Source organism: Desmodus rotundus, chromosome 5, assembly GCF_022682495.2.
Source record: "Desmodus rotundus isolate HL8 chromosome 5, HLdesRot8A.1, whole genome shotgun sequence".
NCBI lineage: Eukaryota > Metazoa > Chordata > Mammalia > Chiroptera > Phyllostomidae > Desmodus > Desmodus rotundus.
This window is the reverse complement of record NC_071391.1, coordinates 150,331,780-150,359,016: the sequence shown is the minus strand read 5'-3', so window position 1 is coordinate 150,359,016 and position 27,237 is coordinate 150,331,780. Positions and strand designations below refer to the sequence as shown.

Genomic DNA, 27,237 nt, shown 5'->3' with positions numbered 1-27,237 from the left:
CAGATGTGTGCAGAAAAAATGAAACTAGACCACGTTCTTACACCACACACAACAAATTCAAAATGGGTCAAAGACTCAAATGTTACACCTGAAACCATAAAAATCCTAGAAGAAAACATAGGCAGCAAAATCTTGGACATTGCTCATAGCAATTTTTTACCAGATGTATATCCCCAGGCAAGGGGAACAAAAGAAAGTATAAATGGGACTGCATCAAATTAAAATGTTTTTGCATAGCAAAGGAAATCATCAACAAAATAAAAAGACAACCCACAGAATGGGAGAACATTTGATACATCTGATAAGGGGTTAATATCCAAAATTTATTAAGAACTTAACAAAACTCAACACCAAAAAAACAAAGAACCCAATTAAAAAATGGGCAAAGACATGAATAGCCACTTATCCAAAGAGGACATACAGAGGACATACAGGGATAGACATATGAGGAGATTCTCAATGTCATTAATCATCAGAAAAATGCAAATTAAAACCACACTGAGGTATCATCTCACACCTGTCAGAATGCGTATCATCAATAAATCAATAAGCAAAAAGTGCTGGCAGGGATGTGGAGAAAAGGTAACCCTTTTTCACTGTTGGTGGGAATACAGATTGGTGCACCCACTGTGGAAAGCATTATGGAGATACCTCAAAAAATTAAAAACAGATCTTCCTTTTGACCCAGCAATCCCACTTCTGGGAATATATCTGAAGGAACCCAAAACACTCATTGGAAAGAACATAAGCACCCCTATGTTCATTTCAGCATTATTTACAGTTGCCAATATATGGAAGCAGTCCAAGTGTCCGTCAGTAGATGAGTGGATAAAACGACTATGGGACATTTACACAACGGAACAATACTCGGCCATTAAAAAGAAGAAAATTTTACCCTTTGCAATAGATAGTATGGATGGACCTGGAGAACATTTTGCTAAGTGAAATAAGCCAGACAGAGAAAGACAAATACATTTCACTCATATGTGGAACCTAACGAACAAACTGAACTAACAAGGAAAATAGAGACAGACTCACAGATAGAGAACAAGATGACAGTAAAGTTGAGGGAGCGGAGGGATTGAGCAAAAAGGAAAAAGGACTCATGGACCTGGACAACAGTGCGGTAATTGCAGGGGGAGGATGGTATCAGGTAACCAAATGGTAATCGAATGCCCCATGGACCTGGGCAATAGTGTGGGAAAGGACTGTGGGGTGGGGGATGGGATGGGTGGAGGAGGGCAAAGGGGGAAAAATTGGGACAACTGTAATAGAATAACAATAAAAAATGATTTAATAAAAAGTATCATTGTAAAAAATATAATAAAAAATGTAAATAAATTAAATTTAAAAAGAATTTAGAAATAACCTTCATGACTTAATTAAAATAATTTGGCATTAAAAATAAATAAGACTTACTGATTCCTAATGGAATCCTGAGAAAATACACAACAGGATGACACTGATTTTCTGATGACTTTAGCTGTTTGAGGAAACAGGCTGTTTTAGTCCACAATATGTAAATATTTCCTTTGGCTATTCTACTTGCTTATTTTTTACAAGGTAAACTAATTTCAAGTATAGTTAGATTTCAGCAAAGATGATATGAAAAGAAAGCCAAAAAATAATAAGGAGAGAAACCCCTTTTTTAATAAAACAACAGTAATAAAACAGAAGATAATGGGTAATATTTTCAGTGTTTTAACCATGTAGCAGGGGCTAATACTATACTCTTTCTTAAAATCATCTCATTTATTCCTCATAAAAACCCTATAAAACAAATTCTATAATAATCTCTATTTTATAGATGAGAATGCCAAGAGCAGAAAAATTAAGTTATTGTCATACCTTAAAAACTTGTAACTAGTAAGCTCTGAAGCTGAGTACCAGACTGAGAACTAACGTTACATTCTATTTTCTTAACACAGTGCAATATTGTGTCCTTTCAGAAGTAAATGGGTTAACTCGTGTTCACAGTTATTTTAAAAACAAAACCACCTTTCAGAGCCTCCACTATGAAAGGGAAGCTGCTGCTTCTGATGATAATTGAGTATGAGGCTGAGTAGAGAATTACACTCCAGGCTGGAGGATTATACTTCTATCAGGATTTACACAGCTGGAGCAAGATGACTCTCCCTCCTTCTGTTTTAACAATAAAATGTCTTCAGTAAAATGGGGATAAGAGATACAAGTGAAAAAGCACATACTATAAAATATTTTGTATTTTATCAAAAGAAAGGACATGTGGGATTGTGGGTCTTTCTCTGGAATGCCAATATACCACGCCACACAGATAGGAAAACCCAAACACAATTTTGCATTGCAAAATACTATCTTGATGTTCTTATTACCTATCACAAATCATTTAGCACTTCAATCTATTCTGATTTTTCACATTTTCTGCTTCCTGAAATGTAAACATCACTGCTTATACTGGTTCCTTAAAAGTGCCTATGATTCTCCTAGGTCAGACTCTTTACATAAAGTAGACTTAAGTCTAAATTATGTTTCTTCCCTAACTATTTAAGCACGTTAATAATCTCTAGCCATCCTGGCTGTCATTTTAAGCTATTTGACATTTATTTTTCTGCAGAGAAAAAAAGGTCAGATGTATCAAATCTGCATTTGTACTTCTTGACATTTTTCTCCAACCAGATTTTTTCAAATTATGGTATTGAGACTTATATTATGAAAGAAAGGAAGGGAGAGAGGGAGGGAGGGAGAGAGGGAGAGAGGGAGGAAGGAAGGAAAGAAGGAAGGAAGGAAGGAAGGAAGGAAGGAAGGAAAGAAGGAAGGAAGAGAATACGGGGCAACAAACAAACAAAAAAACAAATAATAAAATGGTAGACCAAAATACAACATATTGATTATAACATTAAATACTAGTGCTTAACAGATCAAGTAAAAGACAAAGATTATAAAACTAAATTCTTAAGCGGGGAGGTAGAAGAAAGTAAAGGGAGTATAAATGGTGATGGGAGGAGACTTGACGTGGGGTAGTGAACACACACACAATATACAGATGACGTACTGTAGAACTGTACACCTGAAGCCTATTTAACATTATTAACCAAGGTCACCCCAATATTTCAATTAAACAAATAAATAAAACTGAATTTTTAAAAAATCACACAAGACCCAATTATATGTTTCCTATAATAAACTCACTTTAAATAAAGACATAAAGTAAAAGTATAAAATAAATACGCCATGCAAGCACTAATCAAAAAAAAAAACCCTGACTGGCAATATTAATATCAATCAAACTTCAAAATATGAATACCACCAGGGATGAAAAGAGATATTACACAATAATAAGGGAGTCAAATCATCAAGAGAAGACTCAATTCTAAATGTGTAGGCACCTAATAATTCAAAATACATGAAGGAAAATTTGACAGAATTGCAAGGAAAAATAGTAAACGCAAAACTTGGAGGCTTTAGCACTCCTCTACTGGTAATATATGTAACAGACAGAAAATCAGTGCGGACACAGACCTGTCCAACACTATTAACCAAACTGACCTAACTGACATTGATTGAGCACTCCACTCAACAACCGCAGAAAATATGTTCTTTTCAAGTGTACGTGAAACATTCAGCAAGACAGGGTATACTCTGGACCATTAAATAAACCTTAAACATTTTTAAATAACTGAAATCAAACCAAGCATGTTCTCAGATAATATCAGAATTAAACTAGAAATCAGTTAAGAGAAGGATAATTGGAAAATGCCCTAATATCCTGAACTAAAACACACATGAATAACCATGAGTCAAAGAGAAAGACAAATGGAAAATTAGAAATTATTTTAATTGAATATAAATGAAATTCCACTATAACATAATGACATTTTTACAATGCAGCTAAAACAGTTATTAGGGGAAATTTTTGCATTACATGCTTATATTAGAAAAAGAAAGAAAGTGTTAAATCAATTATCTAAGCTTTCACCTTAAGAAACTAGAAACAAGAGCAAATTAAACTCAAGCCAAACAAAATGAAAGAAAGATAATAAGAGCAGAAACCAATCAAGTCAAAATTTTAAAAAAGAAATTGGTATCATATAAAGCTGTTTTTTAAAAAGAATCAATAAAATTGGTAAACCTCTAGCCAGAACTACCACAAAGAAAAGGGAGAGATGATGTAAATTACCAGTATCAAGTGCAAAAGAAGGAGCATCACTATTGACCCTACGGACATAGAAACATAAAGAGAGGATATTACAAACAACTTAACCTGTAGTAGTTCGACAACTTAGATGAAATGAACCAATTTCTTAAAGGATACAAACTGTTACAGTTCACTTTAAAAGAAATAAGTAATCTGAATAATCCTATAATTGTTATAAAATAAATCTAACTGGTAATTTAAACTTTCCAACAAAGACCATCTTACCAGGCCAAGATGACTTCAGTGGCAAATTCTACTCAATAAAAATTTAAGAAAGAAAAAATTGCAATTCTCTTCCATGAAAATTAGAAAAGGGAGCATTTATTTACCAAGTCATTTTGTGAGCCTAGCATTACCCAGATCAAGTAAAAGACAAAACCTGTCAAAACTAAAACCTGTCAAAAACAAGACAAGAAAACTACAGACCAATGATACTTACGAATAAAAGATGCAGAAATCCTAAATGAGATAGTAGTAAACTGATTCAGCAATGTATAGAAAGGATAATATATCATGACCATGTGGGGTTTATCCTGGGAATGTAAAGCTAATTCATCCTTTAAAAAACCAAACTCTACAATTCATCATATTTACAAAAGAAAAAAAAGAAAGAAAGAAAAATCATATGACCATCTCAATAGATGCTCACTCTGAGGGAAGCCGGATACCATGCCACAAAGATGTTCCGGCAGCCTTATGGGGAGAACCACCTGGAGAACTGAGACCTCCCACAAACAGCCCGCTGCAAGAGCAAGGCCCGTGGCAAGCAGCCCCGTAGCCCCAGTCAGGCTTTGAAATGACTGCGGCAGTGGCTAGTGTCTGACCACGATCTCATGAGAGGCCAAGCAAAAGATACCCGGTCAAGCTGCCCCGAAATTCCTAACTCACAGGAACCATAAAAGAGAATACAGGATTACTGTTGTTCTTGTTGTTCTGAGCCCCTACGTTTCAGGCTAATTTCCTATGCAGTATTAGATAACCCATACAAAGAAAGATCCATTAAAACCATGAGATACTCCCATGGTTTGACAATACCACGTATTCCCAAGGATGTGGAGCACACAGAACTCTCACACATTACTGTGGGGAGTATAACGTGGTAGAACTACTTGGAAAAACAGCTTTTCACTTCTTATAAAGTTAAACATACATTTACCACACAACCCAGCAATTCCATAATGGATTTAAGAGAACTGACAACATATGTCCACAAACGACTTCTACACAAAATGTTTACAACAGCTTTATTTTGAGAGTCCAGATTGAAAACAGATGTCCATCAACAGATGAGTGGATTAAAAAAGTGTGATGTTTTCATACAATGAAATACTATTCAGCAACAAACAAATAAACTACTAATACACAAAAAAACACAAATAAAAGCATTTTCTAAATGAAAAAAGCAAGACGCAAAAGAGACTATACTGTATGATTTATATGAACCTCCAAAACAGACAAAATTAATCTAGTGTGATAGGAATAAAATCCAAAGTTGCCTAAAACAGGAAGTGGAGAGGGTTCATTGTAGAAAGTCAAGAAGGATCTTCCGGGGGTTGACAGAAATGTTCTGTATCCTAATTAGGGTGGTGGGTGTACAGGTGTTAGGTTTATTAAACAAATCAAGTGGTACACTTCAAATAGGTGCATCATATGTGAGTTATACTTCAGTGAAATTGAAAATAAACATCATATAATGTTGGCCATGGAATCGGAGTGCAGATTTTGATACCAGATCAGAATCCCTCCCCATCAAAATAATCAAACGTGCCCTCGCTCCTCCCGCCTTGTTTCCCCCATCTCTTTTTGTCACTCTCTTGGTCTCTTCATCTGTATCTATTCATCTCCGTGCCCAGGAGACCATTCTTGCCTTCTGCTTTCCTGGGTTGCCTCTTCTTTCACATTCTTCTGTTTCTCCACTTGTATCTCCGTTATTCTCAGTCATTTTTGTCTCTTTCTTAAAATGTGGTTGTTTCTCTGTCCACCTTTTTCTGTCTCCTCTACACTTTTTTTTCTCTTTATTTTTTACAGTCACAGTAGGAAAGTTTTTTACTTACTTAAATTCTCCTAAAATATATATTTTTTAAAAAACAGAATAGTTCTCTGAATTACAGCTTTTGGCAGTGAATAAAGGTCACAATAAAGACCAATAAGCCCCAACTCTCTGTGGTAGCTTTTACTTTTCCCTAAAGAGAGTCCATTTTTCCTATAGACATTCATTTAGGGGAGATACATGTCAGGTTTCTTTTAAAGCCAAAACTCATACAATTCCCATAACTACGGGGAAGAATTATAATGAGCAGATCACATCAGCTTAAACACTCGAGGTCATCTCAAATCCTGAAGAGTCCCACGTTTCTGTGACAGAGGAAAAATTTGTCTAGTAAATACTTGAACTAAAATCCAGGCGAATATGCTCTAAGTCTTCATCTCCAGGTTCTTAACTCGTTCACAGAGTGTATGACTCTTATTGAAACCTAATTATGTAGCAACAAGACCTGGGAGTGTTTTGTAAAAGTCTGATTTAAAAATTCCTAGATAAACTCCATTTGCTCATGTTGTTCTACTATCTGTATTTTTCTTTGTTTCATCTGTCCTCTTTTCTTTCCACAAGTTCCTGAGGACAATCCCTAAAAGTACCATCAGTCCTATTGTTCGGTTGGAAGAAAATTTATCCCACCAATCCTCAAGTCTGTGGACGTCTAGACTGGAAACCTGGTGAGTCAGATGGGCTCCTGCAGCAGCCAGGGCAGTGTAACAGAGCGTGGTCTGACCAGTGTTCACTCCCACCAGGCTCAGCGTGCCCCGCATCACTGCACTGAAGCCACTAAGCCACTGCTTGGTGTTTTCACGAAACCTCAGTGCTGTGGACTTAACACCAACTGGAGCATCATCTCCCTTGTCCTGATGGCATAGATAATATCATATATTAGAGCCCACGTAATTCTAGAAAAATGAAGAGGTAGTCAAACAGATGGATCACAGGAACCCCTGACAGCATACCATCCAAGTAATGCTCCCCAATTAAAAGTGAACTCCAAGGCTAATTGAGGTCAGTACATAATTCCTTTCATTAGGGGGTAGATAATGACAAGAAGTAGTGGTGCTGCTCCAAGAGCTATACTGGAGTAATTCAGACACAGGAGAACACCCAAGTGCCAGGGTCAACTGTCCCTGGAGGAAAACGAAGACTGAAAAGTTGAAATGTCTCTAGCTGCTATTGGGTGATTTGCTGTTCTTGTCACCTTTTATTGGAGTCGCATCCCCGCACCACATTATCAGTAACAGTAAAGCCTGCTCCACACATCAGAACAGCTCGAGTGCCAAAGAGGAGCTAACATGTACCAATCTGGAAAACAACCCAGTTCAGCTGCCACACCAATGCTCCAGGTACATGGCCACTAAAGTAGCCAGGTTCCAATGGGCTTGTCCAATGACAGAAGGCACAGGTAAGGCTGCAGAGGGTGTGGTGCCAAGTCCAGGACTCCCTTGGCCTATGGGCTGAATGGAATCCAGTGAGGCCCCGGGAGCAGCCAAGCCTGCGTCTCAGCCAGAGGGCCCCTTGCAAGCCCCGAGCTGCCCTAAGGCATGAGGTTTTCTCTCTTCTTTAATTGATCTGGATGTGAGACCAAAGAGGTTTTATTTTTTTAATTAATTAATTTATTTATTGAATAGTTTATTTTCGTTGTCAATTTTGAAAGTGTAAAAATATTTGTTTTATTAAAATTATTGTATTAAGTTTAAATAAAAGCATTTATTAAAAATTATTACCTGTAATTTAATGGTCCTTCATTATTACTTTTACCTCTGTGAGTTAATGATGTCACTCCTAAACAAGTTCCCCTTCCCTGCTTCAGGAAATTCCTGAAGTCTCCATTCTGGCCATGAAGGGGAAAAAAATATAATCAAGAACGGAGGGAAAACGAACACTCTTGAATACTAACTGTGTGTCAGGGACTGCTACATGCCTCATCCCATTTAATTACCACAATAACCCTGGAAGACTGGTATTATTTTTCTCACTTTACGAATAAGAAAATTGAAGTTCAAAGACAAGAAAATAAATAGCCTTGGGCCAGTAAATGGTAGAGCAGGGCTCCAACCCCACATGTAGGACTTACGCCACCCATTATTTGGAAGAGACTCCTTTAGATTTACTTTTCCATAAATCTAACCCTTGGTAGGAAAATGGATAAATAAATTGTGTTACATTCACATAAGGGACTACAACACCATAATAAAAAAAGAAAGAATACTGGTACACACAACAACACTGATGAAGCCCACAGAAGTCATGTTGATAAAAGAAACCTGAACAGGTGATATGAACTTCCATCCACATGAAGTTCAAAACCAAGCAGCACTAACCGATGACATGGAGATCAGAAGGATGTTACCTTGGGTGTGGGGAGATACAGACTAGAAAATGACAGGAGGGAACTTTCTGAGATGCTAGAAATGTTGTGTATCTTTATCTGAGCAGTGATCATATGGATTCTGCACATGTGAATTCTCATCAAGCTGTACAGAGATTAATGCATTCAATGCAATTGAGTATATTTGTCATCCCTCGTTTTTGTTTTTTTTTAAATCTAATGTTAAATGCAAGTTCTTATGTCCCACTACCAGAGATTCATTTCCAGAAAAGTCTGGAATTCAGAAAATTGACTCCAGTGGAAAAATAAAACTCACATTTTGAGAAACCTTGGGGAGGGGCCACATAACCCCCTTTCAGGACTACTGAGCTATTGCTGTTAACTGAACCCCAAGACCTACCTCAAAGTCTGGGAGCTTTATACTGCTGCTCCTAAAGCCAAGGGTTGGTTGAAACCATAGACTCTCAGCACTTTTTATGATCTCGTATACTCTTTTCTCTACTGCCTTCTATATATATTTCTAAATAATCCAGACTGGAGCATCGCACATAAGTTACCCCACGTAATGCTCATAGAGATTCCATGGGGTAGTCAAGACAAGTTTTGTATTACCTCCTTTAGGAACCAAGACCCAGAGGCTCAACAAGGTTAAGGGAGTTTCCCAAGATTTCAAAGCAAATATCATAATAGAATCTAAGTCTTCTGTCTCCTAATGTAGTGTCTTCTCTGCCACAGAACACCTACTTTAATGATCTGGGCTGAGAATGTGGAAAGGATCTGTAAAGGAGGCCTGCCCATGCCTACCCTCATGAACTACATGCCAACGAAAACTGAATAAAAGATAAATAAGAGGAAAAGAAAACTATAGCCAATGGCTTAAATTTTCCTTTGGTTAGTTGCCCGCCTTTAGCCCTTTTCTGACTGCCTACTTCTGCACGCACCTGTTGTCCCTTAACCACAAAGGTAAGTGTTGGGTGTATCTTCTCTGAGGGAGCTCCCCTTCAGTCTAGTCTGATCTAGTCTGAGCCCTTACACTTTCCGGAATGCCTCATTATATCACCGAGTGACTCTGATAGGATTCCCCTGGGGAAAGACCCAAGCTCAAAACAGCCCAGCTGGAAAATCCTTCACAAGATTTACTGAAGAAAAAAAAAAAGTTGTTCTGAAAAATTTGGCTCACTGAACAAGGTACTGGGATAGCTCCTACCCCCTCACTACCTCACTGCCAGGCCAAAACCTCCTTTCAACTTCTCCTTCTTCACACTTTGACCTGTGTGAAAGAGCCAGGTCACCAATGGATTAAGAAACACCGGCCACCTGCTAGACCAGAGGACACATAATGTCTCTAAGGAAGAACGCATCCCTAGGGCTCCTTGATAGCTTCGTTCACAGCTCTCTCCATGTGACTCCTGGACACCTATAACCATTCTCACCAATTCTCCCTGTTCTTCATCTACTCCCGAGCAGAGATGATGTCCATGTGCTTCTTTGGGAGGCAATCACTCAGCTACGGCTCATAAAAAAAACATCACCTATAAAATGCTGTGTGGATGCTGTGTAACAGCTTCTTTCAGGTTGAGGCACTTTCCTGGGGCAGCCTCCCACTCAGATCCTTGAGCCAGGTGTTTCCATGGAATCTCAAAGGTTTAACTGCTCTTAATGGGCTCATGTCCATTAACCAGTTGGTACTTTCCATCGCTCTTTCCCGCCTTCCACTTGACAATGAATGATGAGGCTAGGAATGTAAGAAAAGGACACAGCTCCAGCTAATTACAACAAAGGAGTCTCCAGAGGCCAGTGGCCCAGCACTTATCAGGGCGTGGAGGGGCTTGAACTACAGAGGTCACTCTCAGGGAGGATCCACTATCTGAAAACTACCCCTCTGTAATGCCTCTATCTTCATCTTCCTCAGTATTAGATTTCATACTCTTATAAAGTTAAGGCTTGGTTTCTTTCTGTAGAAGAAAAAGAACTGGACTGTGAATATGAGGATACAAATTGATAAAAATTAATGAAATACCACACCTCAATCCTTCTCATCCACAATCCTGGGAAAGAGGCCTCCCACAGCAAGGAACTAGAAACCTCCACTCTGGTCACTCTCCCCACTTCCACCAGAGCCCACCTCTCATCTGTTAGGAATTGCAAGTTAGTTGCATGGGAAACCCACAGTCTCACAACTGCTGCTGCCAGGGTTGCCACATATGGCCACGAATAAGGACTGTGCAACTCCAGACGGCACCATTGCCCTGCCTCCTGTAGGACTGGTAAAAATAATAAATATGAAAATGCTTTATAAACTGTAAAGTCCCATAACAGGATGGTAATAATAGTCATAAAGGCAAAATGTCTTCTAGGAGTCAAGCTGGGCAAATTCCCAGCGATAATCCAAAGAGTGGCAAGGGACTGCAACTTCTGCTGATCCAATTCCCCTCTCTTTTCCCTGCAGGCTAGTCCCTCCTGACCTCCAGCAGATAAACTTCCTTATAAAGATTCATTTTTACTAATGATAACGCTTTCCTACTTTTTCCTTTTTGCACATTTGTGAAAGGATCGATTGGATTTAGATGAACTTCTTTTTTCAAATAGCCATATATACTCTCAGCACTGCAAAGGGTTTTCGGGGAGCCAGTAGGAGACCACCAAATCTAGAACCGAGCTCATCTTCTCAAGACCCAGGTACCTCCTGCCCTGCCCAACGCCTTGATGATGCGCACACCTACAGATGCATCTGAATGCTTTGGTGAGTGTGCCTCCTCCCACTGGGCATACAAACAACAGCCTGGAGAAATACCCTGTGTTTAATCTGGGGGCAGAGAAGAATAAACCCAGTAATTTCAAAATATTTTTTTCACTAACAACCTTCTTATAAACACTTGCTACCAACTTTGAATACATATGCAATTATTTTCTTTTTCCCCTGGAAACACCAATACTCAAAGGCTCTCAAGAGTTATATCCCAAGATGTCTAATCACTGTGTTGCACACCTGAAACTAATATAATATTGCATGTCAACTGTAATTGAAAATTTAAAAAATTAAAAATTAAGAAATGAAATAGAAAGGAGAGTTGTATCCCAAAGGATCCTGGTTCCTGACACTTCGCCATCCCAGCTCTCCTGTCCCTATGGTTTCTCAACATTTGAAAATATAGAACTGATTAATTATGAACTCCGTGGCTTGTCTGACCCACATCTCACCTTACTCTCTGCTCCCTTGGAATTCTATTCCCTAGCAAGGGAGTATCAATTTCAGAAAATAAGGTTTCCCTGATACCCTACCTGAAGTTTCCTTCTGAAAGTATCATTCTATTACTTCTATGGGCCCCACTAAATAACTCCTCTCCTTCACTGCTGCTCTCCCTCTTCAGAGATCTATAGATTGTTACCACACCTTCCTCTTCATCACCACGTAGCCCAGCCATATATATTTAATTCTTTTCATCTTTCATCACAAATCAGTCCCTTCAACTCTTAAATCAGCTCTCTGCTCTTCTCTGAACTAGTTCCATCTCTCCCAATTCACTTCCAACAACTGATATCCCTTCTGAGAGCTCCAATTTCCTCTATCTTCCTTCACTCTCTTTGTCCTCTCCAGAAATGAAATGGGAAGGGACTGACAGATATATGAGGTCAAGAGTCAGGTGTATTAGATTGCACACATCTACTTTAAATTGCTCAGGCCTCTCCACAGTACACATGAAGTCCCCAGTCATATATCCCCTTTCCTGGAATGGGAAGAAGGGGAGTACTCACAGGGAAATAGGCCCTCCTATCCCACCACAAGTCATCATGCAAGATGTTAAAACATCTACAAATCAGGCTACAGAGTGCAGCCGAGAGCAATGTAGTAGCCTCCAGGCAGACCTCTTTCTGAGGTCTGGGCTGATGGTGCACTACCACCGGTACAGTCCCAGCAATTGTCTCTCTACCTCTTCCCCTCAAATGGGTGCTCTGGGGACCCACCTCTGACTTTGAAGTACTGATCCCATTTGTGAGTTCAAAGCAATCCACATAGAAAAAAACATTAGCATGTCACGTGTTATAAGGCGTCTCAGAAATCCTTTTGTCCTCTCAGACAACCCGAACCACAATCAATACAAAGATACCGCTTTGTCCTGACAGGGTATTTTTCCACTTTTATCCCATCCCTAGTCATGATCCCGCTTAGACTGAGGAAGCTACTGTCAGTCAGACAAATGGCTACTCTAGGCCCCTTACCACAAGGGGTGGCAGGACACCCATCCTCTCCCCTTCCCTCCCCACAGATAACCTCATCATTGTGCCCCTCGAGGCCAGACCACCAGTCATCTGGGCAGAAGCAGGGCGATATAAACTGAGTTGTGCCTATTTTCCCTTTTTATACTTGAAGATTCTATGTCACGGAGGAGTTAAATGCTTTTTCAATAAATCACAGCCTATATAAAATGAATAAACTCATTTCCTCAAACGTGATAAATAGTAAAATCAATCCAAGTGTGATAACCGAAGCTTAAATTTTCATACAAGAAAATGAATGAAGCCACAATGACATATGTTGCCCCAAACATGAAACATGATATAGCAGGATGTGTCCACTCCCTCCGTGGAGAGGTCTTGCAGCGGAGACTGTATCTGCATGAGGCTGGGGAGGCAGTGGGAAGACAAGAGGCTAGTCCTGCATGGCCAGCTGCCTAACTGAAGACAGCATATGCTTCAGAGCAGGAGAGCGCAGCCTGTTCCAAGTGTGATCACCACAAGGCCCAAAGTGCTTTTCAATAAGCTGTCTGTCTCCCTCGAGGTCATGGGGAACTCATCCAGTTACGCTTAGTGTCTTATTTGGTTCTATCAATTATCATTTGATCCCAATCCTGCTGAAAAATGCTTGGCCAAAATTTCTAGCTTTTTAATGGCAGAATCCTGGCTCTTTCTGAAACCAGGATTGCTAGATGTGTCAAATGATGCATAAGGGCTTGGTCCAGCTGCCAAATAGACTGTGCTGCTGAGGGAGGACTTGGGATGCTCACAGTGCTTCCCTACTCTCAGTATCAGAGCAGCTCTTGAAGCTACATGAAACTCCCCCACTCAGCAGCTTCATCTCTTATCTGAGGCTCAACTGGAATATATTCTTCAAATGCAATAAGCGTGTGACTCTTCAGAGACACCCTCTAATAACTTCATGCAACCTGCCTGTTCATAATAGGCAAGCTCAGGGCTGAAGAAAGAACCCCTTTTGCCTGTTGCCAACATCTAACAATAGCTGATCTAGACTGCTAGGGCCTATGGTCATTTAGAAGAGATAATGGTAAAGCTCTAGAGATGCTCATAGACATGAAAGTTGCGGGGTGGGGGGGGAATCCACATTCCCAGAGAAGTCATTCTTATATCCACTACAAAAACATTAGGCACTAAAAGAGAATGTTGTATGTATAAACCACAGAAGTCACAATGACATTAAAACACAGCTATTCTTTACAAAAGTATTTGTGGTGAGACAACAGTATTGGTCTCCTATCTCAGTTCACAGAAAGCAGACCTTGCCTTTCACTATGCATTAATACATATTCCAGCCTTGAGCACAAAGGGGTCATTTTAGATGTCAGTGCCACTAATGTTAACGCTAAAATATGCATCTAGACTCTGTTTTTGCTTGGGGACCACATACCAGTATGTTTGCCGTGCAATGACTTAGGAGCCTCAGCTTCTGAATATCCCTGCTGCATGAGAGTACTGGGTGTATGTGGGAATATGCGTGTGTGTTGGGACAAGCATGGGAGATACTTGTAGCTCTACAGTGGGTTTTTCTCATGCTTTTCATCCAATTAATACTAGACATTAGTAACCAGTGGAGCATAAGAATTTCATTTATTTCTGACGATAAGAATGACATAAAAGATGCTGGGTTTGCTCAAAGGAATTGGTGTAGGCTTTTAAAAGGCATGGTTTCTTTTCTGTGCTTTCTCATTCATTTACATTGTATATTTTATTCACGAGTCTTTCCCCAGTGGTCTTACAAAAGAAATAGCCTTCCAAAACCACCTGGTTATCCAGTCAAAAGATACTATGGGAAGAAACAGAAGTAAGTGCCTACCCACACACACACACACCTCAGTGAATATGGGAAGAAAATGAGAGAGTAAATGAAACAGAAACCTCATTTCAGGAGTCTCCAGCAGACAGAACTGCAGTGAAACAGGCCTGCCAGAGACAGTCATCCAGAGCTGCCGCTGCAGACATTCAAGATAAGAGTTGGAGAGAAGGGGGCAGGGGAAGGAACAGAAATCAACTATTCCCTCCCTGACTCCACAGTGACTCCTCACAGAAAGGCAATCTTGGCAACTTTACTCCCTCTCTCCACATCTCCCTCCTGCGCCCTGCCCCGTGGTCCCTCCGGCACTGTCCCAACAACATCTGAGGGGAATAACAGGAGTTTAAAAGTAGATAGCAGATGGGGTTGGGGGTAAGATGAACTAAAGAAGAGGCAATCCCTGGGCAACCCAACATTTGACAGAAACGGCTGGGTGGAGTTCAATGTGACGAGGAATTCTACATTCCCTGAGAAAGTGTACCACATTACCCAAACTTGTGGTGGACGGGAAGAGGAACTAGAGGAAGGGAAGATGGGCAGTAGTTCTCAGATCTAAAACTAAACTTGAAACACAGAAATAATAGAGGTATTTCAGCTGTCACACAAGACTCCAAAGAAGGGCATCCAGTTTGGGCTGGGACCCTGTGTAAGTCAGGAGGAGGCGTTCTGCCAAGAGCAGAAAACTTTTCTCCCAATTTGGTTGCTGGAGAGGAAGGAAGACCTTTGGGGAATGACTGCCTTCATGGAGAAAATAAGAAAATATGGTCGAACTGGGGGGGGGGGGGTGGGGGGGGAAGGTTTGTAGAAGGAGAAAAGGGCGCTAAAAGCCAGAGGCTGAGGTTTTGGAAACGGAAGTTAGTTGACAATGGCTGCAAACTGATGTCTAAAAAAACCAAATCCCGACAAGCTAAAGCGGGAGCTGCTCACCCCAGGTCCCAAAGATCTGGAAGAAAAGGCGGGGCTGGGAGGCACGGATCGCTGCTGACAGCTTTCCCTCTCTGCCTACTTCCGACGCCTTCTTCTCAGGCATCAGGCGGATCCTCAGCCGACCCTCGCCGTGGCGAATCCACCAGCTGAACAGCTCACTAAGGTTGAACTGGAGCAGCCCTGCAGCCGCCTCCTCTGGGGGCCCGACGCAGCCCTCAAGGATAGCCTCCTCTCCCAACTCTAGCACCAGCTGCTTGGCCCTTCGGAGCTTGCGGACTGAGCCGCCCTTCAGAACCCTGGACAGCGCCCGCGCCGGGTCTGGTGAGCTGGTGCTCCCTGTCCAGGAGACTCTCGGTGGTGGCCCCACCAGCCTAAGCAGTGGGGCGCAATCCAGAGCCAGCGAGCCGCGCGCCTCCGGCCGGCCATCCCTTGCCTGCGAGGGGGAAGGCGGCGGCAGCAGCAGCTCCCGAGCGTAGACACGGAAGAGCGAGGGCACCACAAAGTCCACTGCCAGGCTCTTCCTCTGCAGGCGTGAGTAGCTAAGCGGCTCTCGGGGCTGCAGCGCCGGCCCAGCTGCCGGCGAGCCCACGCGCTGGTCGGTCCCGGTCCTGGTCTCAGTCCCGGGGCCCAAGGCTGCTGCTGAATACAGAGGCGGCAGCAGCCATAGGAGTCCTATGGCTGCCATCCCGCCACGGAAAGGTTATTTATACTATGCTCCCGGCTCTCTGGAATCCAGCCTCGCCCTTCGCTTCCCAAATGGAAAGAGGTTCCAAACAGTCTTTGGTCCCGAACGGCTCCTTCCACCTGATCTCTGGAGAACCGCTCGTGCACTCGACTGATTCTCTCGCTTTCCTCCAACTGCAAGGAGGCCAGCGGGAGTCTCAATGAAACGGAGCTGGAAGCTCAGGGGCGTGTCAAGAGAAGCTGAGGCGCACTGGGCTCACCAGCTGGGACCCTGTGCCTCCGGTGCGCCGCGCCCCCGTCTGTAGCTGGCTCGCGGTGCTCCTGCTCCGAACAAGAAAAACTACTAAGGTTGAAGGGAGGTGGCAATTGGCTGCCGTCCTCTCCTGCCCCCCGTGGCCTGAGCTGTGGTCTGTCTGCTCTGGACTGGCTTCCAATCCTCCACAACTTTTCAGCCGGGAACGGTGGCTCCCACTGTCTGCTCTTCTGGACGGTGGCTGCACTTCCTTCAGCTCCTTTGAGCTTCTCGCCCCTTCTTCGGGAGGTAAGGGGTGGCAAGGGCGGGGACTGCTTCACGAGAACCCTCCTGCTGCGGGAATTCTTCGGACTGCACCGCTTGCTAAACTTCTGGGCTTGAATCGAGCCCCCGCACTGTGCAGCGGAGGCTCAGGCGCAAGTTTGCTGTAGCGTCCTTGCTCTCCTCCAGTCCCTTCTCTTCGGAGTTCTCAGGCACCACCAAAACAGCCCCAGCGGCAGCAGCAGAGTGAACGCATTCAGGGCAGGAGAGCCCGAAATCTTGCCGCCCTGTCCTCACGCACCCGCGGCCCCCACGGCTTCGGGTAGGCTGGCGGGAGGGAGGCCACAAGGCGCCGCGGTGCCCTGCGACCCTCCAGACAGCGGCGGCAGGAAGTGCCAGCTGCTACCGCCGCCGTCCCTGGAGCCGCTGGATCGCATCTGCCTGGGCGCCCGCCACTTGCAGCTAGCTGGCAGAGGCGCGAGCGCGCGCCTCGTGGGGGCGGGGACTCGGCGGGGGTGGGACTCAGAAGCCACCTCCCACCACGGCCAAACCCACGCAGGCCTGCCCCGTTCCTCTAGCAGCTGCCAACCAATGGCGCGGCGATGTCGGTTCCTATGCAAATCTGCAGAGGCCTCGGCATTCATTGAGAAAAGCACAGAGCCCATCCCGCCCTCCCTCCACCACTCCCTCTCTCCTTCCTTCCCTCTCCACCAGATTCCCTGCCCTATTTCTCTGCAGTGTGAACAAGAGCTTGTTTTAGATAAATGGGAGGATGGAAGAGGCCTTTGCAATCAAGCACTCTCCCTAATTATGCATTTAAGAGATTAAATGGGCCCGACTTTGGAAAAATCAGGTTCTGGAATAAAACTGGAGGCGAGGATTAGGAAGGAAGGGATAAGAAGGGGCAGGGCCACATTGCCAAATCCCAGGAAAGCCTGGATTAGGACCTTGAGAGACTTTTCTCTGACTCTTCTATTATTTGAACACATTTCCAGGGACCTTGCAGTCTGCCATCTACACAGGGAAAGTTGGCAGGGTTGTGGATGGGAAGGGCAGTGATGTCACAGAGTTCTTCTGCTACAATAAATGTAGCAGAATAGATGTAGTTTTCAGACCTGCCATTCCCCCTGCGTTTTCTCAGAATAGCACTTACATGTGTCACCTCCTGTCTCCACAAGGTAAATATTTTAAATTCCGGTTTTAAGATTAGGAATTCTGTTGCATTAAATTGATTTTCCTTGGCTCACATAGTCATACGTGTCTCCCAAACTCACACAGTCATACTCATGTGCTCTTAACCACTGCTCTGCCTCACCACCACCCCCAACTTTGAGTGACAGGTCAAGAAGATCTAGAGGTGGCTTAGCTGGAAAGAGTAACGTTCTGATATTCTTCCTCACAATCCTGAGAGTTCAGAACCGCAGGCCTTTTTTTTTACTTGCCTGTGAAGTAAGTAAGGACTGCACCTCTGGTCTCTCTTTCCCTTCATCTCTCTCCCAGCTGCCTACTCAGAACTCATATAAAGGCTGTGTTTATAACAAGTGATTCACTAGGACCAGAGACAAAACTACAACCTTTAGTTGACACAAATTTGTCTGTGTTCCTTCTTCTTAAAGCTCAATTGTCAGATCTCGTGCTAACTGTAGGAGTTAAAAATAAGGCAAGGTCCTCCCTTCAGGAGCTCAATAGCCTGGCAGGTAGCAGAGGAGTTCCTCGTGGAGTCAGAGCAGTGTTGAATTGAATTTCCCTCATTGAGCCTCAAAAGGCTGCATCAGTAACCTGCCCACTGCCCCACAGCAGTGGTGGCCAAGCAGGGTCCCTGCTCTCCCAAGCAGGGCTCTTTTGAGCACTGTGGCATATTGCCTTTAGCAATATGGAAGACCAAATAACAACAACAACAATAACAACAAAGACTGATTCTAAGAGTGACTTGCTTTCTGCTCTATGTTTGGCAACTCTCTTAATTTGACAGGCGACTGGCCTCTTCCCTGAAACTCAAACTGGATACACTGGCTCTTAAAGTTTAAGGGCAAAGATTAATTTGACCTAAGAAGAAATTATGCTCCTCCCTAGGTACAGGATGGCAGGGAGGAAGGAGGAGAAAGAGAAGAGTAAGGAAAGGGTATAGACATTGATAACTTTGCTAGTATGTGAGCTTATGTATTTGGATTTTCATCAGGTTTTGCTGGCATGCACACTAATGAAAGAATAACTTTCCATTTTAATGTTTTTTTAAACTAAAATTTAGGCCTTTTCACTCCTCACTCCATCCCCTATCCTCTATATAATTCTTGTTCTAAATCAAATTGACTCCAGTAATTTTTCAGTAACTATAGATCTGCTACAATCAATGGCCACTAGGGGGCTGCCGAGACTTGAAACTTCAGAAGAGTAGCCAGGGTTTTTACATTCTTCAGGATACTATTCTGGACCATTCATTGCATTGTGTTTGCACCCAGTAAATGCAGAGGTCTTGATTAATTCTCATGCTTTTCTAAGTTCTCTCAAATTTCCCCCAAATAAAGGCAAGTGCTTCTTCCTGTAGATTATATCATACCAAATCTCAAAAATGTTCCCTTTTGTTAATTTAAAAAAGGAGACAGGAATGAACATTAATAAAGTCTTTCAATCACAATACAAATGCATCGGTAGGAGTCTGTGTGTGTGCGCCACATCACACTGTAGCCTTTTGTGGAAAGTTATACATTATTATTCCCATTACAGAGACAAAACAGTTAAGGCTCAGAGAGGCAAAATAATCTACCCAAGGTCAAACAACAAGTAAATAACAGAGCTGGAATTCAAACCAGTGATTCTTTCCCCCAAATTTACACACCCTGCTGGAACAAATAAGGCCCTTCCCTCATGCTGATAGCTATAATTTTGACAGTTCTATCCTATACCATTGCCATCTAGAGGAGGGGAAATGAGAGAATGCAGTTAAAAGCAAATGGGGAAATAGAGACAGAAAGATCAAAAGTGTAAGAAAAGGTAATAGCAAACATGTCTTGTACACTTAATATGGGCCGGCATATTTCAAAATAATTATCATGTATTATGACTCTGGATTGGCTTCCAGAATATAATATTCACAATAACACTACAAGGGGAAGTAATAGTATCTCCTCTATTTTACAGGTCACAAATGAAAGCTCAAAGAGGGTAACTTTCTTTTTTTTTTTTTTTTTTTTTTCTTTTTTTTTTTTTTTTAATATATTTATTGATTATGCTATTACAGTTGTCCCATTTCCCCCCCCACTCCACTCCATCCTGCCCACCCCCCTCCCTCCCACATTCCCCCCCCATAGTTCATGTCCATGGGTCATACTTATAAGTTCTTTGGCTTCTACATTTCCTACACTATTTTTACCCTCCCCCTGTCTATTTTCCACCTATCATCTATGCTACTTATTCTCTGTACCTTTACCCCCCTCTCCCCCTCCCACTCCCTTATTGACAACCCTCATGTTCTAGTTGTTTGCCTAGTTTGCTCTCGTTTTTGTTTTATGTGTGGTCGTTAATAACTGTGAGTTTGGTGTCATTTTTACTGTTCCTATTTTTGATCTTTTTCTTAGGTAACTCCCTTTAACATTTCATATAATAAGGGCTTGGTGATGATGAGCCTCTTCAACTTGACCTTATCTGAGAAGCACTTTATCCTCCCTTCCATTCTAAATGATAGCTTTGCTGGATATAGTAATCTTGGACGTAGGTCCTTGCGTTTAATCTTGGGTAATGTAATTATGATGTGTCTTGTTGTGTTCCTCCTTGGGTCCAGCTTCTTTGGGACTCTCTGAGCTTCCTGGACTTCCCGGAAGTCTATTTCCTTTGCCAGATCGGGGAAGTTCTCCATTATTTGTTCAAATAAGTTTTCAATTTTTTGTTCTTCCTCTTCTCCTTCTGGCACCCCTATAATTCGGATGTTGGAACGTTTCAAGGTGTCCTGGAGGTTCCTAAGCCTCTCCTCATTTTTCCAAGTTCTTGTTTCTTCATTCTTTTCTGGTTGAATGTTTGTTTCTTCCTTCTGGTCCATACCATTGATTTGAGTCCCAGTTTCCTTCTCATCACTATTGGTTCCCTGTACATTTTCCTTTGTTTCTGTTAGCATAGGCTTCATTTTTTCATCTGTTTTTCGAATAGATTCAACCAAGTCTGTGAGCATATTGATAACCAGTGCTTTGAACTGTGCATCTGATAGGTTGGCTATCTCTTCGTCGCTTAGTTGTATTTTTTCTGGAGCTTTGAAGTGTTCTGTCATTTGGGCCATTTTGTTTGTTTGTCTTGGCGCGTCTGTTACTTTAAGGGGCGGAGCCTTAGGTGTTCACCGGGGCGGGGTAATGCTGGTCGCTGCGCTGTGACGCTGTATGTGGGGGCGGGGCCGAGAGGGAGCAATGGTGCCCGCTTCACTCTCCTCCGGATTTCAGTCTTTCACTCCGCTACCCACAATCAAACTGGGCCCCTCTGGTGCTGGTTCCCGAGTAAGTGGGCCTGTGCACACTCTAGGCCCCTGTGGGTCTCTCCAACAACCTCTCCTGTGAGGCTGGGAGTCTCTCCTGCCGCCCCAACCCCCAGGGGCGCTTTCAATCAGAGGTTTGAGGCTTTATTTCCCCGAGCTGGAGCCCTGGGTTGCGCAGCGGTCTGCTTCTCTGCCCGCCGTTCGTCCGGTTTATCTGTGGGCGAATGTGGTGCCGCAATGTGCTATCCGCCACTCTGCCTGCCCCACTCTCCACCACTCTGAGTCCGGCCCTCTGGGTTTATCTGTGCAAATGTGGGGCCGCAGGGTCTGCTAGTGCTCGGACTGCCTGCGCCATTTGTCCCACACTCCGCCAGTCTCAGTCCCGCCACAGCCACGCGAGTCCTCTCCACCCCAGTGCCGTCTCCGCCCCTCCTACCAGTCTGGATGAATGATTATTTTCTGTTTCCTTGGTGTCGGTCCCCCTTGCTGTTCGATTCTCTGTCAGTTCTGGTTGTGCGAGGAGGCGCAGTGTGTCTACCTACGCCGCCATCTTGGTTCTCCGAGGGTAACTTTCTAACAACAAAATGACATAGGTAACAAGATTTGTTAAATTATTTGAACCTGGATATCTGACTAAGAACTTCATGCTGTCAAATCCTGAGCAACTTCCCAAGAGAGAAAATGAAGCTGGTGGAATAAACGGAGATGGGCAAAGGTGAAGATAGGAAGAAACTACATACCCAACTCAAAAAGAGAACAATAGAGGGTGGGCGTGCAGACGCTGGAAGCCCTGAGGGCGCAGTTAATGAAGTGGGCTGCACCGAGTCACCTAGCCTAGGGCTCCCGCAGTTAAGTTGGGGAGGCAGGTTGGTGAGTAGACAATGTACCAAGAGGGGGATTGGGCCAAGGAGGACACCGAGAGCACTAAGACCCTCCTCAGAAAATTTCCAGTTTCTGGAAATGAGGACATGGACAACTCAGTTCAGGAGGCATTTGAATCCTCTGTAAGGGGAGCAATAATAAAAATGGCATTTCAAATCCAGGCAGTGTGACTTAATTCAAAAATACACCCCTCAACAGTAAAATCTGACTGAGACCTAAAGAGTTAAGCATTTACAGTTGGTCAAGAAGAAGGAGGAGGAAGAGAAGGTGGAAAGAAAAAAGAAAGAAGGAAAAAAGAAAGAGGATCAAGAAAAAGAGGAAGGAGAAGGAGAAAGAAAGACAGACAGGCAAGAAAAATATCAGTAGGTTGAACTGAAGCTAGACATTAGGAAATGCTGCTAAGACATTTGGAAACCCACAACCTGAGGAGCTTACCCTGAGCCAAGAGCTAGAACTGAGAATAAACTGGATCTGTGTTCAGGAAACTGGATTTTAATCACAACCTTGATTCTCAGAAGCTATATGCTTGGGAAGACCTTGATTTTTCTGGGCCCATGTATCAAGTTAAAGGAAGGACCAGGTATAGTCTTTTAAGACACATGTCCACTGTGAGATTCTCCAAGTGCCCCCCGCCCCAAAAAAGAAAAATCTCATCCAAGACTGGAGACCAGAGTTGACAGCTTCTAAAGGAAGATTATGAACTTCAATGGGAACCAGGAAAAAAGCCTGGATCTAATGCTGAAGAGTAGAAAAACTAAATAGATTTCTTTACCCTGGCCAAGTGGCTCAGTTGGTTGGAGTATTGTCCCATACACCAAAAGGTTGCGGATTGGATTCCCAGTCAAGGCACATATCTAGGTCGCAGTTTTGATTCCTGGTCTGGGCATGTATGAAAGGCAAACAATCAGTGTTTCTCTCTCACATCAGTGCTTCTCTCTCTCTCCCTTCCACTCTCTCTAAGATCAATGAACATATCCTCAAGTGAGGAATGGATGTGTATGTGTATACACACACACACACACACACGTATATATATGTAACTGCCACTAGACAAATCTGAGCTCTAGATCTGTATTCTGCGATTGCTGACCAGTCATGCATAAGGTATCTTCTAATAATCATCATGCTAAGAAGAAAGTAGTTATAGCTATTAATTCACCCATTATTTATTAGGTACCTACTGTGCACTTGGCTTTGCATAAGGTGCTGAGGAGAGATACTGTGGTGAATAAAACCACATGAGGCCCTGATAAAATTAAATTAAATAAACCAGGATACAATATTGAATTCATGCTTAGGCTGCAAGTAATTATTACAAATAGAAAAAATAAAGTAGAGGAAAACATTGAAAAATAGACTTCTTGGAGTGGAACTGTGGGTGTTGTTTTCTTTTCACAAATAACTTTTAGTGGTTTGTATAATAATAGAATTTGACTCCTATAGTAATAGAATTTGATAAAGTACACAAGGTCTGTCCGGGAAAAGTCCGGCCATTGTTAACATAACAAGAACAGTACGCACGACATCAGTGTAAACTGGCAGCCAGAGAGAGGTGACTAGAATGCGCATGCATGAACAATTACAGCTTCAGTGTACTCGTCTGTGGGGGAGTGAGACGCTGTTCAGTGAGTATGCGCACTGTGTGGCTTTCACATTCAAAGTGACTGAGCAAGCAGAGCAACAAATCTGCACCAAATTTTGCGCTAAGCTTGAACATTCCTCTGCAGAAACTATCTGGATGATTCAGAAGGCCACAGCTATGGGCGACTGGTGATTGGCAGCTATTACGATAATGCACCTGCTCATGCATCTCATCTCACGTGGAATTTTTTGGTGAAACATCAAATCACCTAGGTGACTCAGCCCCACTACAGCCCAGATTTGGCACCCTATGATTTCTGGCATTTCCAAAAACTAAAATCACCTTTGAAAGGAAAGAGATTTCAGACTGTTGATGAGATTCAGGTAAATACGATGGAGCAGCTGATGGTGATTGGGAGAATTGTGTGAGGTCCCAAGGTGCCTACTTTGAAGGGGACTAAGGCATCACTGTCCTATGTACAATGTTTCTTGTACCTTGTATCTTCTTCAATAAATGTCTCTATTTTTCATATTACATGGCTAGATCCCTTCTGGACAGACCTCGTATCAGTCAGGATAGTCAGATTGTGTTGCAATAATAAACAAACAAAACCCCCAAATTTCAGTAACTTTAAAACAATAAAATATATTCTTCTGATAGTCCATATCCATTTCAGGTGAGCAGAGGGAGTTAATCATCATCATTTAGGGACCCCTGCTGACGGAGCAGCTACTACTGTGAACTTGGAGGGTCTAGCACCAACGACTAACTACTCCAGCCTGGAAATGTCACTTGTTATCTTCCCTCACAATTCTGGTTATAAATACCTATATGGTCCTAACCTTTCATGAGAGGACTGACAAGGTAGACAGTCAGAAATATCTAGCAAACAGCTTTACTGACTTCCAAAGAGGGAGAAAACCTGCAGGTGTTGCATTAGATGACTTGAACCAGGAGGGCTCTAGAAGACTGGAAGAAAAAGACCTTAATTCCCCTGGGACCCACAGCCAACTGGGGAACCTAGCCACCATCAGATACCACAGCCTCTCAAGTCAGTGCATATGTCATCATGGAAACAACGAAAGAGCTCAGTCTACTCTCCCCCTCCCGATGTGTGATACGAGGCCATACAACAGGAAAACCCTTCTCAAACACTGGACGGTGACAGCTCCCTCCCAGAAACTATAAACAATACCACATTCACTGAAGAGAAAAGGAACAAGAAGATAAGAGCAAGCGGTACACGGCTATGTATTTCACAGCAATCCCTGCGCCTGCCGAAGCATGGTGGTACATTGGGGAAAAAGAGCGTGAGCTATTACTGTGAGCAGCATGTGTTGATCTTATCACCTGCTGCTATGCTAATATTTTCTTGTCTTTTTAAATATCTTTTTAGTTCTTATTTTTTAAAACATCCTTTTTGGCTGAGGAAGAGGAAAATACATTTTTGGGGTGATCTGTTTATCAATAGTCTTCTTGAAAAGCCTGATAATGACCTCTGACCCAATGCACAGTATCCATTCCATTTAGCTCTTTCTGGCTTTTGTTAACACGGGTTAGTGTGCTGCCTGTGACCTTTACTGGCATCAAGGAGAAGGCTTTGGTATCTTAGAGAGTAGTCATGTTTGTGTGATGAATCAGTTCGACTGTAGACAAGTCAATCTCCGAGCAATGATTTACATCTAATTGACCTGCTCCAGTTGCCTTAATGACCAACATAACAGACAGTTCCCACTAGCCAGTCCTATCTGATCCATCATTTCACATTTGTGTTGTCCTGGCTGGTCTTCTATTCCTCCTTTCCTTTCTTCTCCAGACCCAGAGCTGAATGAACCCCTTTGACTGAGCCCTACCAGGTTCAGAGACCAATCTTGGTTCTACTTAGGAAGAATTAAGATCAGAAGGCTCAGCATCATCTGACTCTCATACTAAACATCCTCTTACTTTAAATCCTATTTCAAATAACTGCTATTTTATTTTCCCCTGTGACCAAGCCACACCTCATCCCTAATTTCTTAAAGGACTGGCTTAGCCCTGTCTCCACGCAATACCCTTTTCTCTGAAGTCTGCTCTCCACTAGCTGGCTTCCCTGAGGCCACAATCCTCTGTTGGCCCAGGTGTAGATACACTATTTCCCAGTCTCCTCTCCCAGGGATGTGAAATAAAGATGCCCAACTTTCCTCCTTTCCCTGCTTCTTCTAATTGGGCCCACAGCAAAGAGAAAGTATCACTAATTACCATGGGATACAAGCCATGGCCATAGCTGATTAGGCCAGAGATGAACCCTTGACTTTAGAAAGACCAATCCCTACAGTAGGCTGAGCCCATCAGCTCCCCTCTCCAAAATTTGAACTAGGAATCAAAGAGGCTGTGTGGAAATGACATTAGAGTTATGTTAATAGTGGGGCACCCTGAGGACTGATGGTTTAAAACAGATCTGTGGCCTTACAATGAATAAACTCACTTTGGGGGCAAATTCAGGATGGATTTTGCTCCTGGCAAATCAAACTAAGACAGTCTGAGAACTGGCCTTCTGCTGTCATTTCTGTTTTGACTGCGAACTGAGTAACCAGGTAGATTTGGCCAGCACTGGAGAGACCTAGATCCACAAGGGCCATATTTTTTAAAATTATATTTTATTGATTATGCTATTGCAGTTGTCCTAATTTTCCCCCTTTGCCTCCTTCTACCTAGCACCCCCCACTCCCTCAGGCAATCCCCCTACCATTGTTCATGTCCATGGGTCATGGGTACAAGTTATGGGCTATTCCATTTCCTACACTATAATTTATATCCCCATAGCTATTCTAGGATATCTATTTGTACTTCTTAATTCCCTCACCTCTTCACCCATTCCCCTACATCCTCCTCCCATCAGGCAACTACCAAAATGCTCTCCATAACCATGATTCTGTCTCTGTTCTTCTTGTTTGCTTAGTTTGCTTTTTAGATTCAATTGTTGATAGATATGTATTTTTTGCCATTTTATTGTTCATAGTTTTGATCTTCTTTTTCTTAAATAAGTCCCTTTAACATTTCCTATAATAATGGTTTGGTGATAATGAACTTTAGTTTTTCTCGTCTGGGAATATCTGCCCTTTGATTCTAAATGGTATCTTTACTGGGTAGAGCACTCTTGGCTGTAGTTCCCTGCTTCCTGTCACTTTGAATATTTCTTGCCAATTCATTCTACCCTGCAAAGTTTCTTTTAAGAAATCAGCTGACAGTCTTATGGGAACTCCTCCGTAGGTAACTAACTTCTATTCTCTTGCAGCTTTTAAGATTCTCTCTTTACTTTTATCTTTTGCATATTAATTAGGATATGTCTTGGAGTGGGCCTCCTTGCATCCATCTTGTTTGGGACTCTCTGTGCTTCCTGGACTTGCATATCTATTTCCTTCACCAAATTAGGGAAGTTTTCTTTCATTATTTTTTCAAATATTTTATTTCCAATTTCTTGCTCTCTCTCTTCTCCTTCTGGCACCCCCATGATGTGAATGTTGGACTTCTTGAAGTTGTCCCAGAGGATTCTTATACTATCCTCATTTTGGGGGATTCTTTTTCCTTCTTGTTGTTCT

General features: G+C 42.7%; 1 protein-coding gene across 1 annotated transcript in view; it reads right to left on the bottom strand.

Moving 5' to 3' along the window:
- The window catches only part of ALK (ALK receptor tyrosine kinase), a 630,248-nt gene extending 613,097 nt beyond the window's left edge, over positions 1 to 17,151 (bottom strand). The window contains exon 1 of the mRNA XM_053924484.1: positions 15,542 to 17,151. Coding sequence (XP_053780459.1) covers positions 15,542 to 16,226 — 685 coding nt within the window. The 5' untranslated portion in view covers positions 16,227 to 17,151. The remainder of the gene's footprint in view (positions 1 to 15,541) is intronic.
- Positions 17,152 to 27,237: the final 10,086 nt, after the last annotated feature.